Source organism: Engystomops pustulosus, chromosome 1 (assembly GCF_040894005.1).
Source record: "Engystomops pustulosus chromosome 1, aEngPut4.maternal, whole genome shotgun sequence".
In the NCBI taxonomy this organism is placed as follows: domain Eukaryota; kingdom Metazoa; phylum Chordata; class Amphibia; order Anura; family Leptodactylidae; genus Engystomops; species Engystomops pustulosus.
In genome coordinates this window covers 128,435,292-128,460,240 of record NC_092411.1, presented here as the reverse complement: position 1 = coordinate 128,460,240, position 24,949 = coordinate 128,435,292, and the positions used below count along the sequence as shown (strand labels likewise).

The 24,949-nt window shown below is 43.0% G+C and overlaps 1 protein-coding gene across 1 annotated transcript in view; it reads right to left on the bottom strand.

The window, feature by feature from the left end:
- The window catches only part of MOB3B (MOB kinase activator 3B), a 52,984-nt gene extending 28,578 nt beyond the window's left edge, over nt 1–24,406 (bottom strand). Inside the window, exons 1-2 of the mRNA XM_072153181.1 lie at nt 24,177–24,406; nt 14,471–14,999 (exon numbers count right to left, since the gene is read on the bottom strand). Of these exons, the coding sequence (XP_072009282.1) occupies nt 14,471–14,888 (418 nt within the window). The 5' untranslated portion in view covers nt 14,889–14,999; nt 24,177–24,406. The remainder of the gene's footprint in view (nt 1–14,470; nt 15,000–24,176) is intronic.
- Nucleotides 24,407–24,949: the final 543 nt, after the last annotated feature.

Genomic DNA, 24,949 nt, shown 5'->3' with positions numbered 1-24,949 from the left:
GCATCGGCTCTGCGCCGTAGCTGTACTGCGCTGAGCGCTAATCGTCGGAAGCTGCGCAGTACAGCTACGGCGCGGAGCGCTAAGTGGTTAACCTGTGTCCACACTTGTACATACTATGTTCATCCTAATAGACTGTAAGCTCTTGCGAGAAGGGCCCTCAATCCTGTTTCATATGACAGTTTTATTTGTACATGTCCCCCATATGGAATATGATTGCGAAAACTTCTGCATGGGGTATTAAACAGCCAAGTATAACATAAAAAGTAAGTATGAATTCCTAACCTAGTATACTTTCTTTTATGTGAATGTAATCAAACGTTTGTGCATTCTGTACACTAACGAGTCTACTCAAAGTTTTTGTGCTGTAAAAAATAAAAAAATATATACTTTACTGGATGTGCTAGGCAATGGCCCTCAAGTGCTTGTGAATATGGCCCTATTTATATGTAAACACACACATATATGATTATGGTAAGGTCTTTAGTCAGTAATATATACTCAGTCTTCCCTCTGGTAGCGGCTGACAGTGTGCTGAACTGTTGCCTCTGCTGTTCTGTTTCTACATTAGAAACGTGGGAAGCCTAAGATAATGTCGTATAAGCCGTTCCAGAAGGCATCCTTGTTTAAAGCCAGTAATTTATTTCTCCAACAGAAGCCATACAAAGGCTTGCATGTTTAACCCCTTAAGGACGCAGCCATTTTGCAGGTTAAGGCTCAGCCCGATTTTTTGGATTCTGACCTGCGTCGCTTTATATGGTTATAACTTTTGAACACTGTTACTTATCAAAACGATTCTGAGATTGTTTTTTCCCCACATGTTGTACTTCATTTTAGTGGTAAATTTTGGCTGATAAGTTTTGCGTTTATTTACAAAAAAAAAGAAAATATGATAAATTTTTTGAAAAATTTGCCATTTTCGAAATTCAAAATCATTGCGTTTCCAGGCAGATAGATTACCACCTAAATAAGTTGCTGAATTACATTTCCCATTTGTCTACTTTACATTTTCATAATTTTTGATATGTCTGGATAATTTATTTTGATGTCACGCGGCTTACAAAAAGAATATCGCTTTTCCGGATTTTCAGAATTGACTATTTTGGGGATAAATACAGTTTGGAATGAAATTTTACATATTTAGCATCAAACCCCCATATATAATCTACCCATTTTCAAATCTGCACCCCTCAAGCTATCAGAAACCGCTTTTACGAAGATTGTTAACCCCTTGAGATCTTCATAGTAATTGAATCAAAATGGAGGTGAAATTTAGAATGGTCAAATTGTTCCCTTATACGTTCATTTAGCCCTAAAATTTACACATTTCCAAAATATAAAAAGAGAAAACCCACCATACAATTTGTTCTGCAATTTCTCCTGAGTACAAAGACCCCCCACATGTGGCCGTTACTTGTTTTATGGGCGCACAGTGAGACGCAGAAGGGAAGGAGCGCCCTGCAGCTGCCAGGATTTTAGTTTCCTCATTGGCCCCTTTTGAAGGCTATAAAATTTTCGCTTTTGCGTTATTGGGGCCATGTGATGCCATTTTTTTTGCGGGATGAGATGCTTTTTCCATTGTTACCATTTTGGGGTTGGTATCACCTATTGTTGAAAATTTAGGAACTTTTTTTGAGGGCAGGAGTAGAAAAGCATCAATTCTGTACTGGATTTTTTACTCTTTTTTTTTTTGGTGTTCACCGTATAGACTAATAATCATGTTATCTTTATTCTATGGGTTGATACGATTACGGGGATACCAGACATGAATATATTTTCTTACGTTTTACTAAATTTGTCAAACAAAACCCTAATGTGGGGAAAAATCTATCATTTATGTATTGCCGTCTTCCAAGTGGCATAACATTGTTACTTTTTTGGCTACGGAGCTGGTTGATGGCTTGTTTTTTGCGGGACATGTTGTACTTTGCACCAGTATCATGTCGGAGTACACATGGTTTTTTGATCGCATTTTATAGCATTTTTTGTGGGATTGAATAGCTAAAAATCATAATTTTTGGAAGGTTTATAGCAGTTTTTTTTTTACGGCGTTTATCGTGGGGGTTCAATAATGATTTACTTTTATTCTACGGGTTGTTACGGACGCGGTGATACTATATATGTGGGGTTTGTGTTATGATTTAGACTTTTTTTTTAGTTATATGTCTCTTTATATGTTTTGGGGGTTTTGGGCATTTTTAGTGATTTATTACTTTATTTTTTTTATTGAATAACATTTTTTTTTTTACTTTTTCACTTTTATACCATGGGACATGAAGAAGCAATCTTCTGATTGCTTCTTCATGATAATATTCTGCAATACTCATGTATTGCAGAGTATTATCAGTGTCAGCCTATGCACTTGCATAGGCTGGCACTTTGCCAGTAAGATGACGTCACAGACGCCATCTTACTGGCAATTCTTGCAGGTAACTCTGGGGTCCAGATCGGACCCCAGAGTTACTATAGCAACGATCGGCGCACCCCGAAAACGGTTCGGGGGGGCCGATCGTGGGGGAAAGACCCCCCAGATACATGTTAGATGCCGCGGTCGCGCTGACCGCGGCATTTAACGGGTTAAGCACCCGCGATCGGAGACAACTCCGATCGCGGGTGTTACACTGGGGTGCCGGCTATCAGTCACAGCCGGCACCCCGTCTTTCCCGATGCCGGTTCGGCTCAGATCTTGAGCCAAACCGGCATCAGCTCAGCGTCCGATATATCGGACGCTGAGCGCTAAGTCACTGAGCTCAGCGTCCGATATATCGGACGCTGAGCGGGAAGAGGTTAAAGATTCCTACTGACTGTCTAAACCTTATGTTCTGGAAAAACAGTTGTGGTTATGGGCACAAATTCTGTGGTCGTAGGGCACACGCAAGTACAAAGCGCAGCTACAGGCTCTGGCTTCATACACATGCCGACGGCCTCCTGAGGACATAGCAGGAAGCAGTTTTGGGACACTTTTTTAACTTCTGGAAGAAAGCAAAACAACCACAAGCACATATTCACCGGCTGCAATTACATTTTCTTTATCTATACAGGTTCACCTTGCTGATGCCTACAGATGCTTTCACTCAACACAGATATTAGGAGACTACAGGCTATCCTCTATCTAGTACGGCTAAACTGACCCTAATCAGATTGGAGAAATGACAATGTCAATGTGAACAGTGATCCTACTAATGTCTGTCCAGTTTAGGTAAGGGTAGAATACAAAGCATCTACAAAAGGATTGCAAGGAAGTGAACCCTTCAAGTTGACTTTCTAGTATGTAGCAGCCATAACAAGAACATATGTATGGCCTTAATAACTGTAACAATATGTCCTTACGTTACACAGAAGTATATAAAACCTCACACCACTGGAGAACGTGTACACAGTGCCTTATCGTATAAACCAGACTGAACTATGTTGCTCAGAGCCATTGTTCCAGGGCATACTGTGCTTAGTCACAGCGTTTCCCCCATTTGTTACAGAACTATAAATGAACAATGTATAGATGTTGTGTTTTTGCGGTTTTCTCTGCCATAGCAATAACACCATCAAGGGTTAAAAAACCATTTACACATCATGAAGATCAACAAACTGTATGAATAAATGACTGTACTGAAGGCTCTTTCGTCAGATACAGTCACAGTAAATGCTGTATCAAAATCTGTCCTTAGGGCCTTAAGGTGCTTGTACACAGTGTGACCTAGTGGTATGCGGAATGCCTTCATTTCCACCCTACACCTGGGGGCAAATGTGTGGGATAGGAAGCACCCACTTCCAAGCAGAAGAGGTAAAACGGTTGATATTTGAGGAGGAACTGATCTTGTAACAGAAAAAAATTTGCAGCAGCTGTAAAATAAAGATAGGGTCAGTTACAAAAAGCAGATAATCGATATTTCCCATCTCAGCCAATTGACAGCGGTCTTAATTAGGTTTCCATAAGGTTATTAAAAGTTACAACTACACTTTCTGTAAGGCTCAATGCACATGACCATATTGGGTGGTTACCAGATCATGGCCCCCATAGAGGTCTATTACACCCAGAGCACACAGTACAAACTGTTACCGTATATACTCGAGTATACACTCACCATTCTGATGGCCCGGCTGACATCACAGTTGTGCGCCAGCCTGGCCGTGCACAGGGGCAAGGCAGGCTATATACAGTGGGTGTGACCAATTAATTTCCCACCCCCGGCTTTACTTGAGTCAATAGGTTTTTTTCAGGTATGTGTTAAAATTAGGGGTCTCGGCTTAAACTCGTATATATAGTGTTACTCCATCTGAATTACAAAATCAACATAAAACAACCACGTTCAGAGATATATAATCTTAAAAGTTACAGTTGTAAATTGAGACCTGTATTTAAAAATCACATTTTTTACTGCAATATCTCGGATTTTGTTTTACCTAGAACACACAATCTGATTACAGGGGAGATTCGCCTCTAAGAAAACACCAGTGTAACTAGGTGACATGGCGCAGGTGGTATGACCATTTGAGGTAAGCCACCCCACAGCCTGTCAGCTGAAGGCATTATGCAGAAGGAGCTGCAGAAGTACATGCACCCTCTGTCTCCGAGCCTGGAAAACGGTGATGAGTTGACACTGAACGATCACATTTAATTTAACTTCTGCAAAGATTTTGTATGTTCTCTACGTGTTTGTGTAGGTTTCCTCCGGGTGCTCCAGTTTCCTCTCACATTCCCAAATAAAAAGAAGAAGGAAAAAAAAAAAAAAATCATACTGCTTAGATTGCAACAGGGGAAAGGTACAGACTGGGCAATCTCTGTGTAGCGCTATGAGAATCTGTGTGCTCTATATAAATAAAGGATTATAAACATATAACATACAGACAGGTGGCCAAAAGTATTGGCACCCCTGCAATTGTCAGATTGTAATCATTTTCTTTGCTAATAATATCTCCATGTATTTTGCTTGCAATGGAAAAACACAAAAGAGAATGAAAAAAAAAAAAAAAAAAAAAAGTCAAATCATTGATTATTTTAAGCAAAATTCCAAAAATGGGCCGGACAAAAGTATTGGCACCTTCAGCCTAATACTTGGTAGCAATCTTTAGATAAAAAAAAACACTTCCGGTAACCATCAGTGAGTTTCTTACAATGCTCTGCTGGAATTTTAGACCATTCTTCTTTGGCAAACTGCTCAGGTCCCTGAGATTTGAAGGCGCCTTCTCCAAACTGCCATTGTAAGATCTCTCCCCAGGCGTTCTATGGGATTCAGGTCTGGACTCTTTAGAAGTCTCCAGTGCTTTCTCCCAAACCATTTTCTAGTGCTTTTTGAAGTGTGTGTTTGGGTCATTGTCCTGCTGGAAGACCCATGACCTCTGAGGGAGACCCAGCTTTCTCACACTGGGCGCTACATTATGAAGTCTGAATGCTACCAACAAATTTTGCAGCATAATGCTATGCACACGGTCAAGCAGTCTAGTGCCAGAGGTAGCAAGGTAACCCTGAAACATCAGGGAACCTCCACCATGTTCTTTTCTTTGAAGGCCTCTTTTTTTCCCGTAAACACGATGTTGATGCCTTTTCCCAAAAAGCTCTACTTTTGTCTCATCTGACCAGAGAACATTCTACCAAAACGTTTTAGACCTTTTCAAGTAAGTTTTGGCAAACTCCCGCCTGGCTCTCCACAGTTTCCTACCATACAGTCCCTTTTCATTCAGATTACCACGGGTTGACACTGTTGTACCCTCGGTCTGCAGAGCAGCTTGAACTTATTTGGATCTTAGTCGAGGTTCTTTATCCACCAGCCGCACAATCTTGCATTGAAATCTCTGGTGAATTTTTCTTTTCTGTCCACATCTAGGGAGGTTAGCCACAGTGCCACGGGCTTTACACTTCTGGATGAAACTGTGCACAATAGACACAGGAACATTCAGGTCATTGGAGATAGACTTGTAGCCCTGGGATTGCTCATGCTTCCTCACACAGTTCTTTGGTTTTCTTTTGTTTCTCCATGCTCAATGTGGTAGACACAAGGACACAGGACAGAAGTTTAATCCATTTCAACTGGCTGCAGGTGTGATTTAGTTATTGCCACCACCTGTTAGGTGCCACAGGTAAGTTACATGTGCTGTTATTACACAAATTAGAGAAGCATCACATGATTTTTCAAACAGTGCCAATACGGCTTTATTCTTTGGTTCAGTACGATCGCGGTGATACCAAATTCATACAGGTTTTATTACGCTTTAATACATGAAAAAGGAAAAAAAAAAATTGCCATCTTCTGACGCTAATAACTTTTTCATACTTTGGTGCACACAGCTGTGTGAGGTGTCATTTTTTGTGAAATTAGCCGACGTTTTCATTGCTATCATTTTGAGGACTGTGCAACATTTTGATCACTTTTCATTACATTTTCTATGTCATGCAAAAAGGTGTAAAAGTCGCATTTAGGACATTAGGGCACCATTTCCCGTCTTGGGGGTCACCGCCGGTTATAACCGGTTTTATATTTTGATAGATCGGGCATTTTGGGCAATACCTAATGTGTTTTTGATTTTTACTGTTTATTATATTTTATATCAATTCTAGGGAAAGGGGGGCGATTTGAATTTAATATTTTATTAATTTTTTAAACTTTTTTTTTCACAATTTCTAAGACCCTCTAGGGTACATTAACCCTAGATGGTCAGATCGTTCCTACCATATACTGCAATACAACAGTATTGCAGTATATGGAGTTTTTGCATGTGATTCATTAAAGTGAGCCACTGACGTTCAGGGGAGAGACGATCAGAGGCAACATGGCGGCACCCATGCCCCGCCACGTTTTAATGGCCGCCGGCGACTTTGCTGGCTGCAAAGAAGAGGTTCACACCCGCGCTCGTTGCAAGCACCGATCGAGGGTGATAGCGATGGGTCTTTGCTGCAATATGCAGCAAAGCCCATCTCTGTATGAAGAGGGCTCAGCCCGGGAGCCCTCTTCATACACCCTTCATAGCTCTGCGGCGCATATATCCGTCACAGAGCGTGAAGGGGTTAAGGGACAATATGGTTATATTTATTAGAAATTATCTTCACATAAGTAAATTTTGCTTAAAGGAAACCTACCACTTGAAGTGGCAGGTTTCAGATGGAAATACCGAGCACCAGCTCAGGGTGAGCTGGTGCCGGAGCTTATTTTTGTTAGTGTTTTAAACCGCTGTATTCAAAAAATATATGTATATGGCAGATTAAGTCAATATCAATGCCCAGATGAGAATACCCCTTTAAGTTTAAAATATTAGCCTTCACTTACAAAGCCATCAACAAACTGCCCTCTCCTCACACGTCACAACAATTCACCCAATACCATCCCACAAGTAATCCACACAAGACCTTCTCTTCTCCCAACGATTTCCAGGTCTTCTGTGACTACCCCGGAAGTCTGACATCAAAACATGTCACACAGTTCCCCGCCTTCTAATGTAACCCGGAAAACCCTCCTCTTTAGAACTGCCTAGGAGGAGGACATGGAGGAGGAGGGATGCAGTGAGATATTTTCTATGTTAGCAGGATTTCTGTGTGCAGTAGATAAGTTGGAAGCAATAGAAGGGGACCCAGAGTTGGAGGAGATGTCACGTCCTGCTAGTAGTAGGAGAATGAATGGACAAAGAAGATGGTTTGCAGATTTATGAGAGGGTTTTCAGGTTTATAGAGAGACAAGCTAGGTTAGTGTGGTTTGACAACGTCTTCTACCAAGTCCAATGCCATGTTTCACTGCCTTGACACTGACAAGATGGCACTTAAAAAGAGATGGCTGATATATGCATGAGTGCTTTCCCATAGACTACTACTAATTGTATAGGGAATAAGCACTGAAGAAATAGGCCTACAATTCATAGATATAAAAGAATTTCCTTATACGTTTGTTTAAGTGTTACCGTGCACAGGAGGCCACATCTATTACACCTAAGATGTAATTCTGTTTTCAATCTATACAACATGTTAATGGCTCGCCTTATGTAAAGCACTTAGGGAATCACATAGCCATTCCATCCAATGTCCCAGGGATTTGTTTCCACTTTATTTCACCATCTCCCATGAACATGATTGCATATTTTCCTCATTATCTGCTTCTTGCTAAATCTCTCTTTAAAAAGGGAAAGCAAATGAAGAAAAACCTATGATAATGGCTCCCTATACAGACACATACCTCATAAGATCCTATTACCAGTGCTATAATAAGTACCATTAGCCCCAATTTACCTACATCATGTAGTAATTTCAGAGGCGTTCAAGCCCATATGATTGTAACCTCAGGCCTGGCAGAGTCACATCAAATATCCACCCACATTCTTCATCCTGTGGTTGGAAGTGCAGCAGTTTAATGCTAATGGTGTTAAATGGCGATAGTCACCCGCTTGTTACCTCCTGAATAACTGCACATTCTGCTGCTACAACAGGAAACATTATCTGCTGTATTCAGAAAGTGTGAGGTGCAGTTACAGGAAGCTAATGTGGGCTTCCCCTGGTTTGTTACCCATTTATACACTGTGTAGCTTACAGTAATGTAAAACAATCTACGGTATGTAAAGAAAGAGTGTAAATGGCGTCTAGAATTCTGCTAAACAAACATTCGCGGTCCGTCATCTCATATCGGTTTTAAAGAGGATGATCTGGTTTACTAAATACTCCATATACAATACAGTATTTAAAGGGAACCTGTCACCATATTTTCACATATACAGCCAGTGACAGGTTCCTATAGAGCCCTATTAACTGACTGACAACCTTCTCCAACATAGAAATGGTTTACCTTACATCCACATAAATCACCATTTATCTTATATTACCAGGCATCAGAGGTCCTGCTTGGCCGTCCCCTCCCATCTACTCATCCTCATGCCTCCTTAATATTAAGCAGTTCATGTCATGTGACCAGGGTGACAACTCAGGTCCTTTACCTCACAACAATAGCAAACTGCACCTCTACTGTACAGATCACATGAAGTCACAGCAGCCTCCATGGACTTCTACTCCTCTCCATCTTCCATGGAGGCTGCTGTTATTTCATGAGATCCCATACATGGTGTACAGTTTGCTATTGTTAGAAGGCTGAAAGACCTGTGATGTCACTCTGGTCACATGTCTTGAATATAATACAAGTCTGCAACATTGCAGACTCACTATTGCCCCTTAATTTGGTCTGTCATCCACAAATATGAACTTAAATACATTTACATCCAGAAAACATATAAAATGAAAATGGAAACCAAAGCTAGAAATGATCTCTCCACTGTTCAAATGCAAGTGCATATACACCCCAAGAAGTTGTAAACATATTATAAAAGCTCCATCATGAGGCAGTTCTCATTTTTTATCAGTCATTGTAACCCAAAACCAAAAATGGTGGACAACACAGAACAGGCACATATCTGTCGTTTATACCCAATCTCTGTGGAGTCTCAAACAACTGGTTTTAGTTTATGATAACGGATACCAAATACTTATGAGATAACAGTCATCTGAAATGGCCCTTAACCCCCTAAAGACCATGTCTTTTTTTTTTTTTTTTTTTGCATTTCCATTTTTCACGACCCTACTTTCATTTAAAAAGTTGTATTAGGCCTTCTTTTCCAGCCCAACAAAGTGTACCGTATATACTCGAGTATAATTCAGCTTAAAAATTGTGCTAAAAAACCCTAACTCTGCTTATACTCGAGTCTATAAAAAAAATGAACACTGTACTCCCCTTTCCGACGCCTCCGCAGGTCCTCTTCTTGCTTCGGGTGCTCAGTGTCCTCTTCGGGTCCCCTCGCGATGCTGGCAGCGCACAAACAATGACGTCGGCAAGAGGTTGGTGTCATCGTGTGTGCTGTCCGTGAGCGGGAACGCGAAGAGGAGCCAGAGAAACCAGAAGAGGACCTGGAGGACCCCAAGACAGAGACGGAGCACCCAAAGCAAGATGAGGACCTGCAAGAGCGTCGGAAAGGTGACTAAAGTGTTAATTGTTTATTTTTTTATAGCCTTGGAATGCTCGGGGCAGGGGATGGGCAGGCTTTATACTGGAGGGCTGGCAAGCTTTATACTGGGGAGGAGGGGCTGCTGACTATATACTAGGGGGCAGGGGCCAGCTATATACTGTCTGGAGGCGGTGACCAATGCATTTACCACCCTCGGCTTATACTTGAGTCAATGGGTTTTCCCATGTTTTTTGTGTTAAAATTATGTACCTCGGCTTATACTCAGGTATATACGGTACTTCCTAGTGCAGCATTTTATTTCCCTTGCCAATTACTGGAAATTTGTTAAAAAATGCCAAATGCGATCAATTGAGAAAAAACTGCACCAATCTCGTGTACACAATTTTTCGCCCCAGGAATAACAGCTTTTATATTTTAACAGATGACGACTTTTGGGACACAGCGATACCTAATATGTTTATGATTTTATTTGTTTGCTTTTATATCAGCTCTAGGAAAAGGGTGGCGAATAAAAATTTTTTTAAAAAGGTTTTTATTAGGCCTAATCCTCTTGATGTAACTGGCGGGGGCTTATGGGGCCACTATCATATGTATAATAAATCTGGGTATGTATAAAAAGTATATATAAACTGTATGTGTGTATAAGATGCTTAAAATTTGTATCTATAAATGTATATATATGTGCATAAATGTGTGCGCATGAGTGTATAAAGGTGTGATTCTGTGTAAGATTGTTTAAAAGTGAAGAACTATGTGTATGTACATCAATGTATAGTATATAAATGGTTTGTGTATATAGGAGTTTAAAAATGTGTGCAATTGTGACTCACATGTGCGAGTATACAAATTTGTATTTTCCCCCTCAGCCCCATTCAGAAGGCTGCTATGGGGGCCAGTCTCTCCTAGTTACGGCTATGGCCCTCAGGTATGGTATGCAATGTCTTTTCTAGAATTCTAACTTTTATGTTACCTATAAAATTCTCCTCCAAAGTCATGTAAACATGAGAAGAGACGTAGCATTGAGTTTAGAGGCCACAGGAGGCGGGTCAGTTCAGAAGCCTCCATCTTCTGATGACTCTATAGTAGCTAGATACATGCTTGGGCTGTCATATTAGAGAAAACAATCTCATCTTTCAGATGACATTAGAATTGTGGTTTGGTGAACTAAGACAGGAGATACAGGCAGAAGAACTAAGACCGATTTGGCAAACGCTGCGTAATCTGTGTGCGCTATATAAATAAAGGAATTATTATTATTAGCTCCAAAAGTAAAGTGGAGAATGTGTCTGTGGTTTGCTTCTTCAGACTTTCAAAAAAACAGGGACTTTCTTTTGAACTTGTTTCTAAGATAAAGAAACAAGTCATTTTATGGGAAGTATCATTTCCTAGTAATAAAGAATATGAAATGGGTTTATAAATGCATCCAGGCTATAAATCATAAATACGTACTGTAAACTCTCACTAATGTATGGCTTTGGATTGCTCTTTGGCTCATTTTCTCTGCATATGTTTCCATGCACAGTGAAGCACCCACTCCCCATGGCCTCAAGCACATGACCATGTGCTCACCTGGGCCTGATCTTGGCCGTAGCACACACCTGGGTTCAGAAGATGGGGGGCTCCTCATCGCTCCCCATCTCAATAGAGAGCAGAGTGTCTGCAATCAGGGGGAAAAAAAATAGATGGTATCTGCCCGGCCAGGTCATGGCGCAGTGTGACTGGGTGCCATAAAAGCTCTTTACATAGAAACATAACAGGAGTCTTGAGTCTTTACAGCAGTACAGAAGTTACTGAAAATAATTGGGATTAACATGAACGTGAATTCTCACAAAATGATTTGACTGCATGATGAATATTCCTCGGAGGATGCTGGTTGACCTGTGCAGCATCTGCTACATTATTTCTTAAATAGTACTGATGACCTAGTGAACCATGGGAATTAGGCCTCAGTATTTGCTTTGTAGGCTTGGCTGGAGAAGATGAGTAATTAATGGCTCGGGTTGACCATCTGCTTACATGCTTAACAATAGCTCCAAATGATAATTGTGTCAAGTACGTCCTAAATATGCAATCCACCTAAACAAAGGCCATAGGACCTGTGACAACTGCAAGACGGACAGAAAATAAAAACTGCACGACAAACGGTTATGTTAATCCAGGCTTCAGATGATCACAGTTTATGACAAGCAGTATTTAACATATGACACCCTTAAATTTATACATATCAAGATTGTTCACTACTTCTAATAATCTGCAATCCTCTAATCCATAATACATTCAGATTACCATGGACTCAGGATTCTGCTTTATTTTAAAGAGGATTTCTACTTTCCCACTATAAGAGTATACATCCATGGATCATGTAAAGTCCAGCTTTCTCAGTTGCGTTTACCCTTTCATGACCAATGATCATTAGTACCTGAATATCCAGGTTACTTTTGCAGTTCTTTTCTACACCACATTAAATGATAATATTGTGAAGGTATATTTCTATTAATTGTTTCTTCTTGGTTAGTGAATAAAAATGAGCAAAAAATAACACTTGTCCTTCTGTAAACTCTCAGCAATGTCTCCAGGCAGCTCCTGCTCCATTCTGTATTCAGGCTAGAGTGGGGTACACGTTAATCGGCTATATCTCCTAAAAAGTGACCTACAACCGTAATTCATTTTAATTAGATGGATATCTCTGATTCTGTGGTACAAGAAACACATCACGAGGGAGGATTATCCTCTTTAAAATGACACCTGGATTGTGTCATTATGGTGGTTCAGAAGATATTACTGTTTGAAGTATGCCGCTTCATGACATCTATACGCATGTTTTCTGCAAGCAGTATATTGCAGCGTATTGAAGGCATAAAGGGGTTAAAAGAATGGCCTAAAAAAGGCATAATTTAAAACATTGGAATGCTGGCAAATGATGTCACTGGCTTGTAGAAGCCTCTTGTTTGGTAACACACAATCACGTGACCCATCAAGTAATTGCATCTGTGTTTTCCATGTTCCCATACACTTCTATGGGGAGGTGAACATCAAGCATGGTCAGTAATAAGACTTTTTACAGCCTCCACACAGACCCATGCATTTTTCTATCTGATTCCCACTGAGCGGAAATATACATTGTATGAAAAAAAAAAACCTGTAAACCGAATCCAGGAACTACTAAATTATGAAACTCTTCTTGAGCCATAAAAGAGGAAGTGAAAGCACTTTATAGGAAATCTACCATTTCCTTTCATACATTGTAAACCAAACATACCTTGAGAATACTGCATCTAAACTGATGCAGAAACATATGTTTTTTCAGCAAAACCACTGAGGGATAAACAATTTATAAAATTATGCTAATGAGGCTCTGGCACTCCTGTGGCCATCACACAGGACCGTGGGCGCTCTCCTATTACCCTAATTATGCACTCCTTCAGCCTTGTCCTGTTCGGCAGTAGCCTGTAATCAGTGGCAGAAGTAATCAATCGCTGCACCATCCCCCAGCTGCTGTGTAGGAGTGATGCAGCTCTTGTTGATTAGTCCGGTCTGGACAGTGCAGGCAGCTCCGGGTATGTGGAAGTAATGTACAGCAGCAAGCCTGTACCCACCCTGCTTTCCCAAGTTTCTGAATGACATAGCAGCATAATGATCTGCAGGATGCTGGGAAAGCTGGATGATGTCATAAGCTCTTGAGAAGGCTTATGGGGGCGGGATGAGGCAGCCTTATGCACGCTGGAAAAGTGCATGATTAAGGTAAGAGCCTAATTAACATAATTGTAAAATTGTTTATTTAACCCCTTCGGGTCAGGTCCCAGTGTATGGAGAGGGCTCAAGGGGTGAGCCCTCTCCATAGCCGGTAAGTCTTTGCTGCAATTTGTTACGCAGAAAACAAGCCATCACAGAGCTCTTTACGTGGAAAAATAAAAGTTATAGATTTTTGAATGTGGGGAGTGAAAAACAGAAGTGAAATAACTAAAAAGGGCCAGGTCGTTAAAGGGGTTAAGGTATGTTTGGTTAAGAAGCACAGCTGAAGCATGGTGTGTTAATCTATGTGCGACTTCATGTCAGCTAGAGAGATACAGATGTGGGGGAATGGGGGAATAGAACAAATGCTTATTGTGTAGGACCCTGTGGAACTTGTTCAGTGGGATTCTTTTCTGGCTGTACAGTCATGGCTCACCAATAAAACCCTTCTACCCTCAGATCTTCACTGTCTGGGTAATAAACTGATGGAAAAGCACTCTCTCAGACTGCCAGAGGAGTAGGACACTACTTTCAGGGTCACTTTCTTATATTAAAATCTATAGAATTGCATACATTAAAACACGCTATAAATATAGATGAAAATGGCTGTGCTACAGAAGATGGGCAGTATTATTTAAGAGCATTATTGTAAAGCATTCAGATCAAAATAGGGCAGAAGAGGTGAAGAAAAACCTATAACTGATGTGCCATAACCAGAATCCTTTCACACATAAAGTGGTTCTTAATAAAAATTCATAAAAATGTATGTAACAATTAATCCCTATAAAGACCAGTAACATTTCAGCATACTCACCCACACTTGTAGGGAATATGTCTTCATTGTTAATTTGTACTTCAATCCAGTCCATGAGAAGGTTCATATACTGAGGTGCTGGTAAGGCAGTGGGCTTCTTATACTTTGTGTCATCTTGCCATCTATACTCATATTTTGGTCCTCCAGACATAACTGGACATGTACTTTCAGTGCAAAAGTCACATATTGTACCATAGATGAGGTTTATCCTATTGAAAAAGTCTACCACGTGAACAGCCACCCAATCATTGAGATCTTCTCCACTGGGTAGTTGAACCGTGGCTTTCAAGTCAACTCCAGAACTTAAAGATGCTTGTGCCCGCTTATGTAATTCAAACCTTTGTGTGCCAGGATCAAACTTTCTTTTAGGTCTGAAAGTCTTGTCTTTATTGAACACTTGCTTAAGTCCTATGGACATGTCTTTTAAATTTGTTTTATAGCCTTCAGATCATGCAAAGTGTACTTTGTGCAAGATGTAGGAATCCAGACAAGGTAACGATAGTCCTATTTTCTGGGACACTTCATTTTTCTGCAAAAGAAATAAAGTTGAGTGTCAGCGGATTAGATTAACATGACATGTTTTTATCAAAACCCATTACTATAGCTTTCATAATGCATTATTATGCCAACAAATACCTTGATGAATATGGCCACGGTCACACGTTCCACTAGGGTTGTTTCATGAATGCGGGGGTGGGGCCCGATGGCACATGCGTTTTCTGCTTAACAATGGTATACACTTCACTGGAAATGCATATGCGGTGTGGCCAAGTCCTGCCCCCTGTGCATTTTCAAATGCAAACCAGAGAGAATGGGTCATGCTTGGCCCGATCTCACATGAGTATCAACAGAAACGCATTCAATAGGTTAAAAAAAAAATTATCAATTTTTTTTTCTTTTTTTGACAGCTCACAACTCTCAGTACCCCAGACATGACTCACACGCAGGAGTGTTGACCACACCATTATCACTTACAGCTGGTCTGTATTCAGACATTACAATTATTTACATGGACATCCAAACGGGCACACAGATATTCACATGTACACCTATCCCTGCTTGACAAAATTGTATGGGCATAAATGATCACATTATCAATAACTTGTCCCCAATACATAGCCGTATGGGCACAAGTCGGACGTGCTAAGAGGAGGAGAAGCGAGCGTTGCTCGCCCCTTTCCCTCTCCATAGAGAGGGAAAGGCACAGTACAGAGAGCACACTTTGTGCTCACCATAGCTAGCCTGTGCGCCATAGACAACTATGGGGGCGTATATGCTGGCGTAAATTTGCCGCCGTATATACGTCCCCCATACGTTCGTGTGCATGGGTGCTCACACTGTTGACAGCTACTGCTTATAGGTAATGATAGTGACCTACTTAAAGGGAACCCGTCACCACTATTTTCACAAATACAGGTAGTGACAGGTTCCTATAGAGCTCTAATAACTATTTGACACCCTGCTTGTAGCTAAAAATTATGCCCCTGAGATTCCAATATATTCAACTTTATAGTTTTATCTGGTAACCAAGCACGGCTAAATGGAGTCCCGATGGGCATGGCCTCCTCAGGCTGAATCCAGCAGCTCCTCCCCATCCCTATCTCTGTATGCTGCTATAATGTCATGTGACCAGGGTGACATCATCGCAGGTCCTATAGCTTTTGTAGCATTAGGAACTGTACACTAAGCATATATGTCATGAAATCACAGCATATTTTATCACAGCAGCCTGCATGGAGAGCAGTAGAAGTCCATGGAGGCTGCTGTGATTGTTTTATGTGGTCAGATATGTACATGGGGTATAGTTTTCATATTAAGTAGCTCAAGGACCTATGATGATGTCACCCTGGTCACACGACTCGCTCGAAAGCTGCATAGATACCAGGCAAGATTATAACTCTGATTTTATGGGGATCTGAGGGGAACAATTTTTAGCTAAAAGCAGGAGGTCAGATAGTTACTAGAGCTCTATAGGAACCTGACACTACCTGTATTTGTGAAAATAGTGGTGATGGGTTCCCTTTAAAGGAACCTTTACATTGGGAAAGGATAATAGTATAATAGTATGCGCGACGTTATGATAGAAAAGAAAACCTTGCCCCTTAGATCCTACTTCAAACACCCATGCCCTGTGCAGACATTGTAGGTGCTACAGAGGTCATCCCAAGTTAAAGAATAACTAGACACAAAATCCATTCTATACGCACCTCACCATATCTCATGTTACTTGCCTTCAGTCAGGTAACACAATGTCACAGGCAGGTAACTCACCACCCATTATAAGCAAGGCATACTACAGGCAATCATTTTTTTTCAGAAAACAATGGCTTGTGTGTGCATTGGGGTTATATATGCACTACATCCCACAGATATCTGAAGTATTCATCATTCCCATCACAATGTCGTGGGCCAGTTATTCACATGCATTGGGACAATGTGTGCATTATGTACCGACTGTACATGCTATGAGCGGGCAATGGGAAGAAGTGTTCCTGCATCTAAACCTCTCTCCTATTTCTCTCCTACACAAATAAAAATTATGTTACTTGTCAAAGCAGATCACATTGTTTTCAAGTGGGCTAATGGGCCCTGAAGACCCTCAGCAGAGGAACACAAGGATCTGACAGGAAAGAGGTTTCTATACGTGCTTATAGAAAGTACATGTACTCTTCACTGAGATAAATGTGGCAAACTGACATAAACCAACCAAAAGTCAATACAAATGACCATATTGTACTTTTATGTTGTCGTGTGGTATCCTTATTGGGAATGCTCGTAAATGGTCAGCAGCATATAATAAATATGCAACCCATCAATAAATGCCCTGCCCTAGGCACACAACAAAGCAAATATTGATCAGGATCAGACATTTCAACCCAGAATGGCTAGGAAAATGCTCAAAGAACAATTTGCACACATTATGTGAATATTAATGGATAGCAGATTAAGGCAGGGCAATTGTTCATGGACTAATAAGATCACATGACCCTCCATCTGCCGCCATTTTATGGGCAGGAATATCTGGCTGATGAGGTAAAAGACTCGAGGCGTCATTATATATATCAAGTAAGAGGTGCAGGACATTTAAACAATGTAAATTGGTAATTTACCTAATATCCTGCCCCCACACTTACACACAAATTACAAACCACATGAGGTAAAGTGGCCAACCCCTTTATGAGGCATTTTTTTTCCAACGAGAAGAGCCGAGTAACAAATATGATAAACCTGGTACATATTTCTGTGGTATAATGGGAGCTCTCTCACTATGATGATCTCTATGAAACAACACAGGACACAGGGTAGTGGCTACGGATCGCATGCTTTTCCATGGGATGCGATGGGTCCAAGGCCTGCCCCCGGCCCAAGATTGCTTTTATAAACGCACCCAGACAGTTCCCTTATGGCCTTGTTTTGCATGTTCAACCAAAAAGGTCAAAATCTGCTGTTGTGCTTTTGGCAAGGTGCCCTGGATTCTGAGCAGCATTCACCTGTATTACAGGTTATGTTGATTTCAACTGGAGAGGTAATTTGCCGCAGATTTTGCTGCGTGAACTGTACCCAATAATACAAGTTTAGCATAATTCCAATTACTTAGTTTCCCTGATCCAATATTGATGCACTGTTTTGGAGAAAGTGATTTGTGAAGATTTAGCAACCCATATATATGTATTTAAAGGAAACCCACCACTTCCGGTGGTGGTTATAAGCAGCAAATACCGTGCACCAGCTTAGGGTGAGCTGGTGCCGGCGCTTATTTTCGTTATGTTTTTAAACCGTTGTAAAGCGTTTAAACGTTTTATTAATCTTTATATACAAGTAGCTTCACCGCACCGTGGTACTCGCTCGGCGCACCATGCGCGTGACCACTTCCTATTCAGGCGCACTAATTGGTCGCATGCATGGTGCGCCGAGCGCGTACCACGGTGCGGTGAAGCTACTTGTATATAAAGATTACTAAAGCGTTTAAACGCTTTACAATGGTTTAAAAACATAACGAAAATAGGTGCCGGCACCAGCTCACCCTAAGCTGGTGCACGGTATTTGCTGCTTATAACCACCACCAGAAGTGGTGGGTTTCCTTTAACACAACACAATAGTGTAACCCCCTGTACAGCACAGTATAGGCTTTGATGGCTCATTATGAAGTATCTGGAAGGCTAATAGCATTGCCTGTTATCTGTTGTACAATGGCAGTGCCATAAAAGCCATCTGTCCCTTTACTATGTGGTCAGGAAAAACAACTGAGGCCATGAACAAATGCTGGGCATTTAATACTAACAGCTGTGGAGCAGGGCATGCAAGGAAATTTACATGTTTAGTGTCAACTGACCTGGAACACAGGTTACAATAGTAAATAAGCTCAGGCTCCTCCTAAACTAAGGTTTGTTCAAATACGTATTGAGGATCCACCAAGATGGGTCATCTTAACTCCAATTTCCGTTATTGATCTGCCATGTCTGTTTTAGTAACTACCAGTATTCTAAGCAGTAATCCTTGGACACCCCTTCTACTGACTTTTCCTTGGATATTCCGACTAGAGATGTGGAAATAAATTGACAACTGAGGGAACCCGGTTTGGAGTATGGACATATGGAAGAGTGCTGGGGAATGGGGACATCAAGGTGTCAATTCATTTATCAGTTTTTAGGAGGATTAATGCTGGCTGTTTACAGTGTGCAGCTTTACTATCTAGAAGCATCTGAGGTTTATCTGAAACCATCCCCCGGCTCTGGATTAGCAGTCACACATCCACATCTCTAAAGGTTTCCTAGTTTTAGCTCTGTAGGTTTTTGTACTTTTGACCTTTACTTATATTACTTGTATACTGTGTTACAACTGATAGTCAGCCAGCAGCATTCCATAGATAAAATCTAGCTATAATGTTTACCCCTGGCTGTGCTTCTTAAAAGCCATAAGTACATAAGGAGCCATTTCCTAATGTTATCAGAGGTGATGTGCAGGGCTGTACAGCTACCCATTTTCTGTTGTTGTCCATACCTGCAGGCTACAATAGCTGAGAGGGTTATTTCTATGAATCACATGTTATGGCTGAGCCGTGGTTTCCAAACCCAAAGCCTAAATTACTTTACTATCCATCATTTTCTATCAGATGGTTACATTTGGCTTGGTCCTTGGAAAACATATGGAACTGTATGACCACCTAGGGCACTGTTCACATTTTGTTTGAGATATATTGTATGGCACGGGTATTTCCAGACATCTTCCTCTGATGCATGCCATTGTAGAATCATACATCGGTATAGCCAATATTTGGGCCCCACGTTGGAAACAAAATACATACCTATAATGCATAGTGTTTATTGCAGTGGAGCAAAGGACAGAAAAGGGTATAAGACTTAGTGGCTCTAAGGTCTAATTCACAGGGAGGTATTGTAAAAAAACATACTGGTAGGTTGTTTAGATTATGAGCCCTATGGGGACAGGGACCAATTTGGCAAGCTCTGTGCAGCACTGCGTAATCTGTAGGCGCTATATAAATAAAAATTTATTATTATTACAGATATTCAGCTATAAAATCTTATTTTTTTTTTTATACAGTGTCAAAATCTGCTGTCAACATGTGCAGTTTCCGCTCAAAATTTAGGGTCTTTTGCTTGTTTTTGCCTTTTACTTCAATAGCAGAGGGTCTCGGGGGCATTCAGAACCAAAATCCGTTATCTCTCATGCATTGTGCCGAATTGATCAGCATCTCTGGAGCAGAGGTGAGGATACATTCTTTTTCTTTGGCCTGCGGATTTGTGTACATTTAACCAGCGCCAATTTCTATTTTCAAAGGTGCTTCTGAAACTAAGAGCTGGAAGCTTATAATTTTCCATATGTAAAGGTAAAGTTTTGAGATTTTAGTATACAATATGGAAATCACAATACACAAAATAGATTTTGGACTGATTTCTCAGTCTGTATGACCGAAGATCATTAGTATTTGACTTCATAAAAGTTTATACAAATGCTGTCAAACATCATGTCATTACTGCTATGCCCAATGATCAATACAGGCGATCCCCTACTAAAGACACTTGACTTACAGACGGACCTCTCTGACCACTGATCTCTGGTGAAGCTCTCTGGATGATTTTTATTGCTGTCCCGGGCTGCAATGAGCAGCTGTAAGGTTACTATAAAAAAAACTCACTGGGACAATTTTTTTTATTTCATCTGGAGCTACTATTATAAAATATACTGTTCCGACTTACATACAAATTCAACTTAAGAACAAACCCAAAGTACCCATCTTGTACGTAACCCGGGGGACTGCCTATACTGTCTTTACAATCCAGCCACACACCGCCCCTGGATGTAATGTATATCCTCGAGTACAAGCCAAGTTTTTCAGCTTATACTCGAGTCAAGAAAATAATTAAAAAAAAGTGTACTCACCTTCCGACGCCCCCCAGCAGGTCCTCTTCTATACATCTTTCCCCCGACATTGGCACCGTGTCCCTGCGCGGTCCGTCATAGGCATTATATTGTCAGCCACTCGCTGACATTCTACTATGTGCGCCGGCATCGTCACACACTATGATTCAATATATAGAAGAGGACCTGCCAGGGTGGGGAACGTTGGAAGGTGAATACACTTTTTTTCCCTACAGGCTTTATATTGGGGGCAGGGGCTGGCAGGCTATATATCACAGGGGGCTATGATCAATGCATATCCTATCCTTTCTCATACTCGAGTCAATAAGTTTTCCTAGGTTTTTTTATGTTAAATTAGGGGTCTCCGCTTATACTCGAGTATATACGCAAGTTTGCCCCTACTAGTCATGTGTAATGTAGGGCGGCACGGTGGCTGAGTGAGTAGCACATCTGCCTTGCAGCACTGGGGTCCTGGGTTCAAATCCCACCCAGGTCAACATCTGTAAAGAGTTTGTATGTTCTCTCCATGTTTGCGTGGGTTTCTTCCGGGTACTCCGGTTTCCTCCCACACTTCAAAACATACTGGTAAGTTGTTTAGATTGTGAGCCCCATGGGGACAGGGACCAATTTACACAGCGCTGCACAAAGCATGTCAATCTGTGTGCGCTATATAAATAAAGAATTATTATTATTTATTATGAAAATAAAACGACGATGCTCCCTTGGCTAGTATGACCTCATAAACCTCTGGAGGCCGGGAGCTGGGGGTGTCCCATTGGAAATAGGATTCAACGTCACATAATCCAGCCGTAAATGGAAAAAGAAATGATATTGATCCAAGTCCGGTTTGTTCTTCCCCAGACTGTCATAAAGCTGTTTATGAATGCAATGTACTCTTACGATTGGACCAGTGTTCTCAACAGGAGAACATACAGCTAGGACGCAATTTTATATTTACTAGTTCCTGAACTACAAGAAATATCCAGCAAGTAGGTGGACAGAACACAGAGTAATAATACAAATAAGACTGTCCTTATGTTTACAGTTTCCTTTTCTTGAGGGAGTCTTGTGAGGATTCTTTGTATATATCATCTCCTCAGAGAGCTGTCCACATGTCCTCCACCCTCCAGATGTCCTGTACAGGCTGTGACCCGGCGGCTCCAGCCTGGGGCCCTCACATCTAGTGCCCAGTAACAGGGCTCCAGCCTGGGGCCCTCACATCTAGTGCCCAGTAACAGGGCTCCAGCCTGGGGCCCTCACATCTAGTGCCCAGTAACAGGGCTCCAGCCTGGGGCCCTCACATCTAGTGCCCAGTAACAGGGCTCCAGCCTGGGGCCCTCACATCTAGTGCCCAGTAACAGGGCTCCAGCCTGGGGCCCTCACATCTAGTGCCCAGTAACAGGGCTCCAGCCTGGGGCCCTCACATCTAGTGCCCAGTAACAGGGCTCCAGCCTGGGGCCCTCACATCTAGTGCCCAGTAACAGGGCTCCAGCCTGGGGCCCTCACATCTAGTGCCCAGTAACAGGGCTCCAGCCTGGGGCCCTCACATCTAGTGCCCAGTAACAGGGCTCCAGCCTGGGGCCCTCACATCTAGTGCCCAGTAACAGGGCTCCAGCCTGGGGCCCTCACATCTAGTGCCCAGTAACAGGGCTCCAGCCTGGGGCCCTCACATCTAGTGCCCAGTAACAGGGCTCCAGCCTGGGGCCCTCACATCTAGTGCCCAGTAACAGGGCTCCAGCCTGGGGCCCTCACATCTAGTGCCCAGTAACAGGGCTCCAGCCTGGGGCCCTCACATCTAGTGCCCAGTAACAGGGCTCCAGCCTGGGGCCCTCACATCTAGTGCCCAGTAACAGGGCTCCAGCCTGGGGCCCTCACATCTAGTGCCCAGTAACAGGGCTCCAGCCTGGAACTCTCACATCTAGTGCCCAGTAACAGGGCTCCAGCCTGGGGCCCTCACATCTAGTGCCCAGTAACAGGGCTCCAGCCTGGGGCCCTCACATCTAGTGCCCAGTAACAGGGCTCCAGCCTGGGGCCCTCACATCTAGTGCCCAGTAACAGGGCTCCAGCCTGGGACTCTCACATCTAGTGCCCAGTAACAGGGCTCCAGCCTGGGACTCTCACATCTAGTGCCCAGTAGCAGGGCTCCAGCCTGGGACTCTCACATCTAGTGCCCAGTAGCAGGGCTCCAGCCTGGGACTCTCACATCTAGTGCCCAGTAACAGGGCTCCAGCCTGGGGCCCTCACATCTAGTGCCCAGTAACAGGGCTCCAGCCTGGGGCCCTCACATCTAGTGCCCAGTAGCAGGGCTCCAGCCTGGAACTCTCACATCTAGTGCCCAGTAACAGGGCTCCAGCCTGGGGCCCTCACATCTAGTGCCCAGTAACAGGGCTCCAGCCTGGGGCCCTCACATCTAGTGCCCAGTAACAGGGCTCCAGCCTGGGGCCCTCACATCTAGTGCCCAGTAACAGGGCTCCAGCCTGGGGCCCTCACATCTAGTGCCCAGTAACAGGGCTCCAGCCTGGGGCCCTCACATCTAGTGCCCAGTAACAGGGCTCCAGCCTGGGGCCCTCACATCTAGTGCCCAGTAACAGGGCTCCAGCCTGGGGCCCTCACATCTAGTGCCCAGTAACAGGGCTCCAGCCTGGAACTATCACATCTAGTGCCCAGTAACAGGGCTCCAGCCTGGGGCCCTCACATCTAGTGCCCAGTAACAGGGCTCCAGCCTGGGGCCCTCACATCTAGTGCCCAGTAACAGGGCTCCAGCCTGGAGCCCTCACATCTAGTGCCCAGTAACAGGGCTCCAGCCTGGGGCCCTCACATCTAGTGCCCAGTAACAGGGCTCCAGCCTGGAGCCCTCACATCTAGTGCCCAGTAACAGGGCTCCAGCCTGGAACTCTCACATCTAGTGCCCAGTAGCAGGGCTCCGGCCTGGGGCCCTCACATCTAGTGCCCAGTAACAGGGCTCCAGCCTGGAACTCTCACATCTAGTGCCCAGTAACAGGGCTCCAGCCTGGGGCCCTCACATCTAGTGCCCAGTAGCAGGGCTCCAGCCTGGGGCCCTCACATATAGTAACAGGGCTCCAGCCTGGGGCCCTCACATCTGCAGATCAGGAAGTCGCAGCGTGTTAACTACATGTAAACTTTAGGACGCAGTAGTCCAGCCCTGCTATGTCACACATTCACGTGCTCCCGGGCTGCTCGTCCATTACTAATCCCCAGACAACAGCTCTAGTGTGTATTACAGCAGTGTCTGCCACGCAAGGTCATGCCCTACTTTTCCTGAACACTCTTCGTGTAACAGGCTGTGCCCACCACTCTCCTTTACCTCCTGTCCATGGAGCTCACGCAGCCTGCCTCAGATCTTCCCCAGTCCGACATGAAAGTGCTGAGAGGAAACTTCAGGGAGCCTCGTGACGTGAGCCGCACACAACTCAAGATGAAGTGAGCAGATCCAGGAAGACGGGGACATGCCTTGTCAATGGGTGTATCATACAGGACAGCATGCTCCCCCTGGCGGCCACCACTGGCAACTCCACGCCCTATGGTTACAGGGAAACAACAAAAGGCGCGCATCCTAAACAGGCTGTGTGGCTTATTTCTACACAGGGCAGGCCATAGACTGCACAGAAGCCAATATAGTAACAGTGTCCTCACAGGAGCCAGTATTGTAACTATGCACCTATATTGGCTACTATGGTGATACTGTTACGTGCAGAAGTAAAATTCTCCCCATGGTGCTCCTCATGAGCCCTCTTAGAGTAATATTGGTCTCATGGGCTCTCTTATAGTAATAATGCTCCTCATGCATCCTCTTATAGTAATAATGCTCCTCATGAGCCCTCTTATAGTAATAATGCTCCTCATGAGCCCTCTTATAGTAATTATGCTCCTCATGAGCCCTCTTATAGTAATTATGCTCCTCATATCTGCTCTCATTGTAAAAAATGCTCCTATGCACTCTCTTATAGTAATTATACTCCTCATGGGCCCTCTTATAGTAATAACTCTCCTTGTATGTGCTCTCTTATAGTATTAGTGCACCTCTTGTGCGTTCTCTTAGGCTACATGTAGACAATGTATGCCCGCCGTATCGTAGTA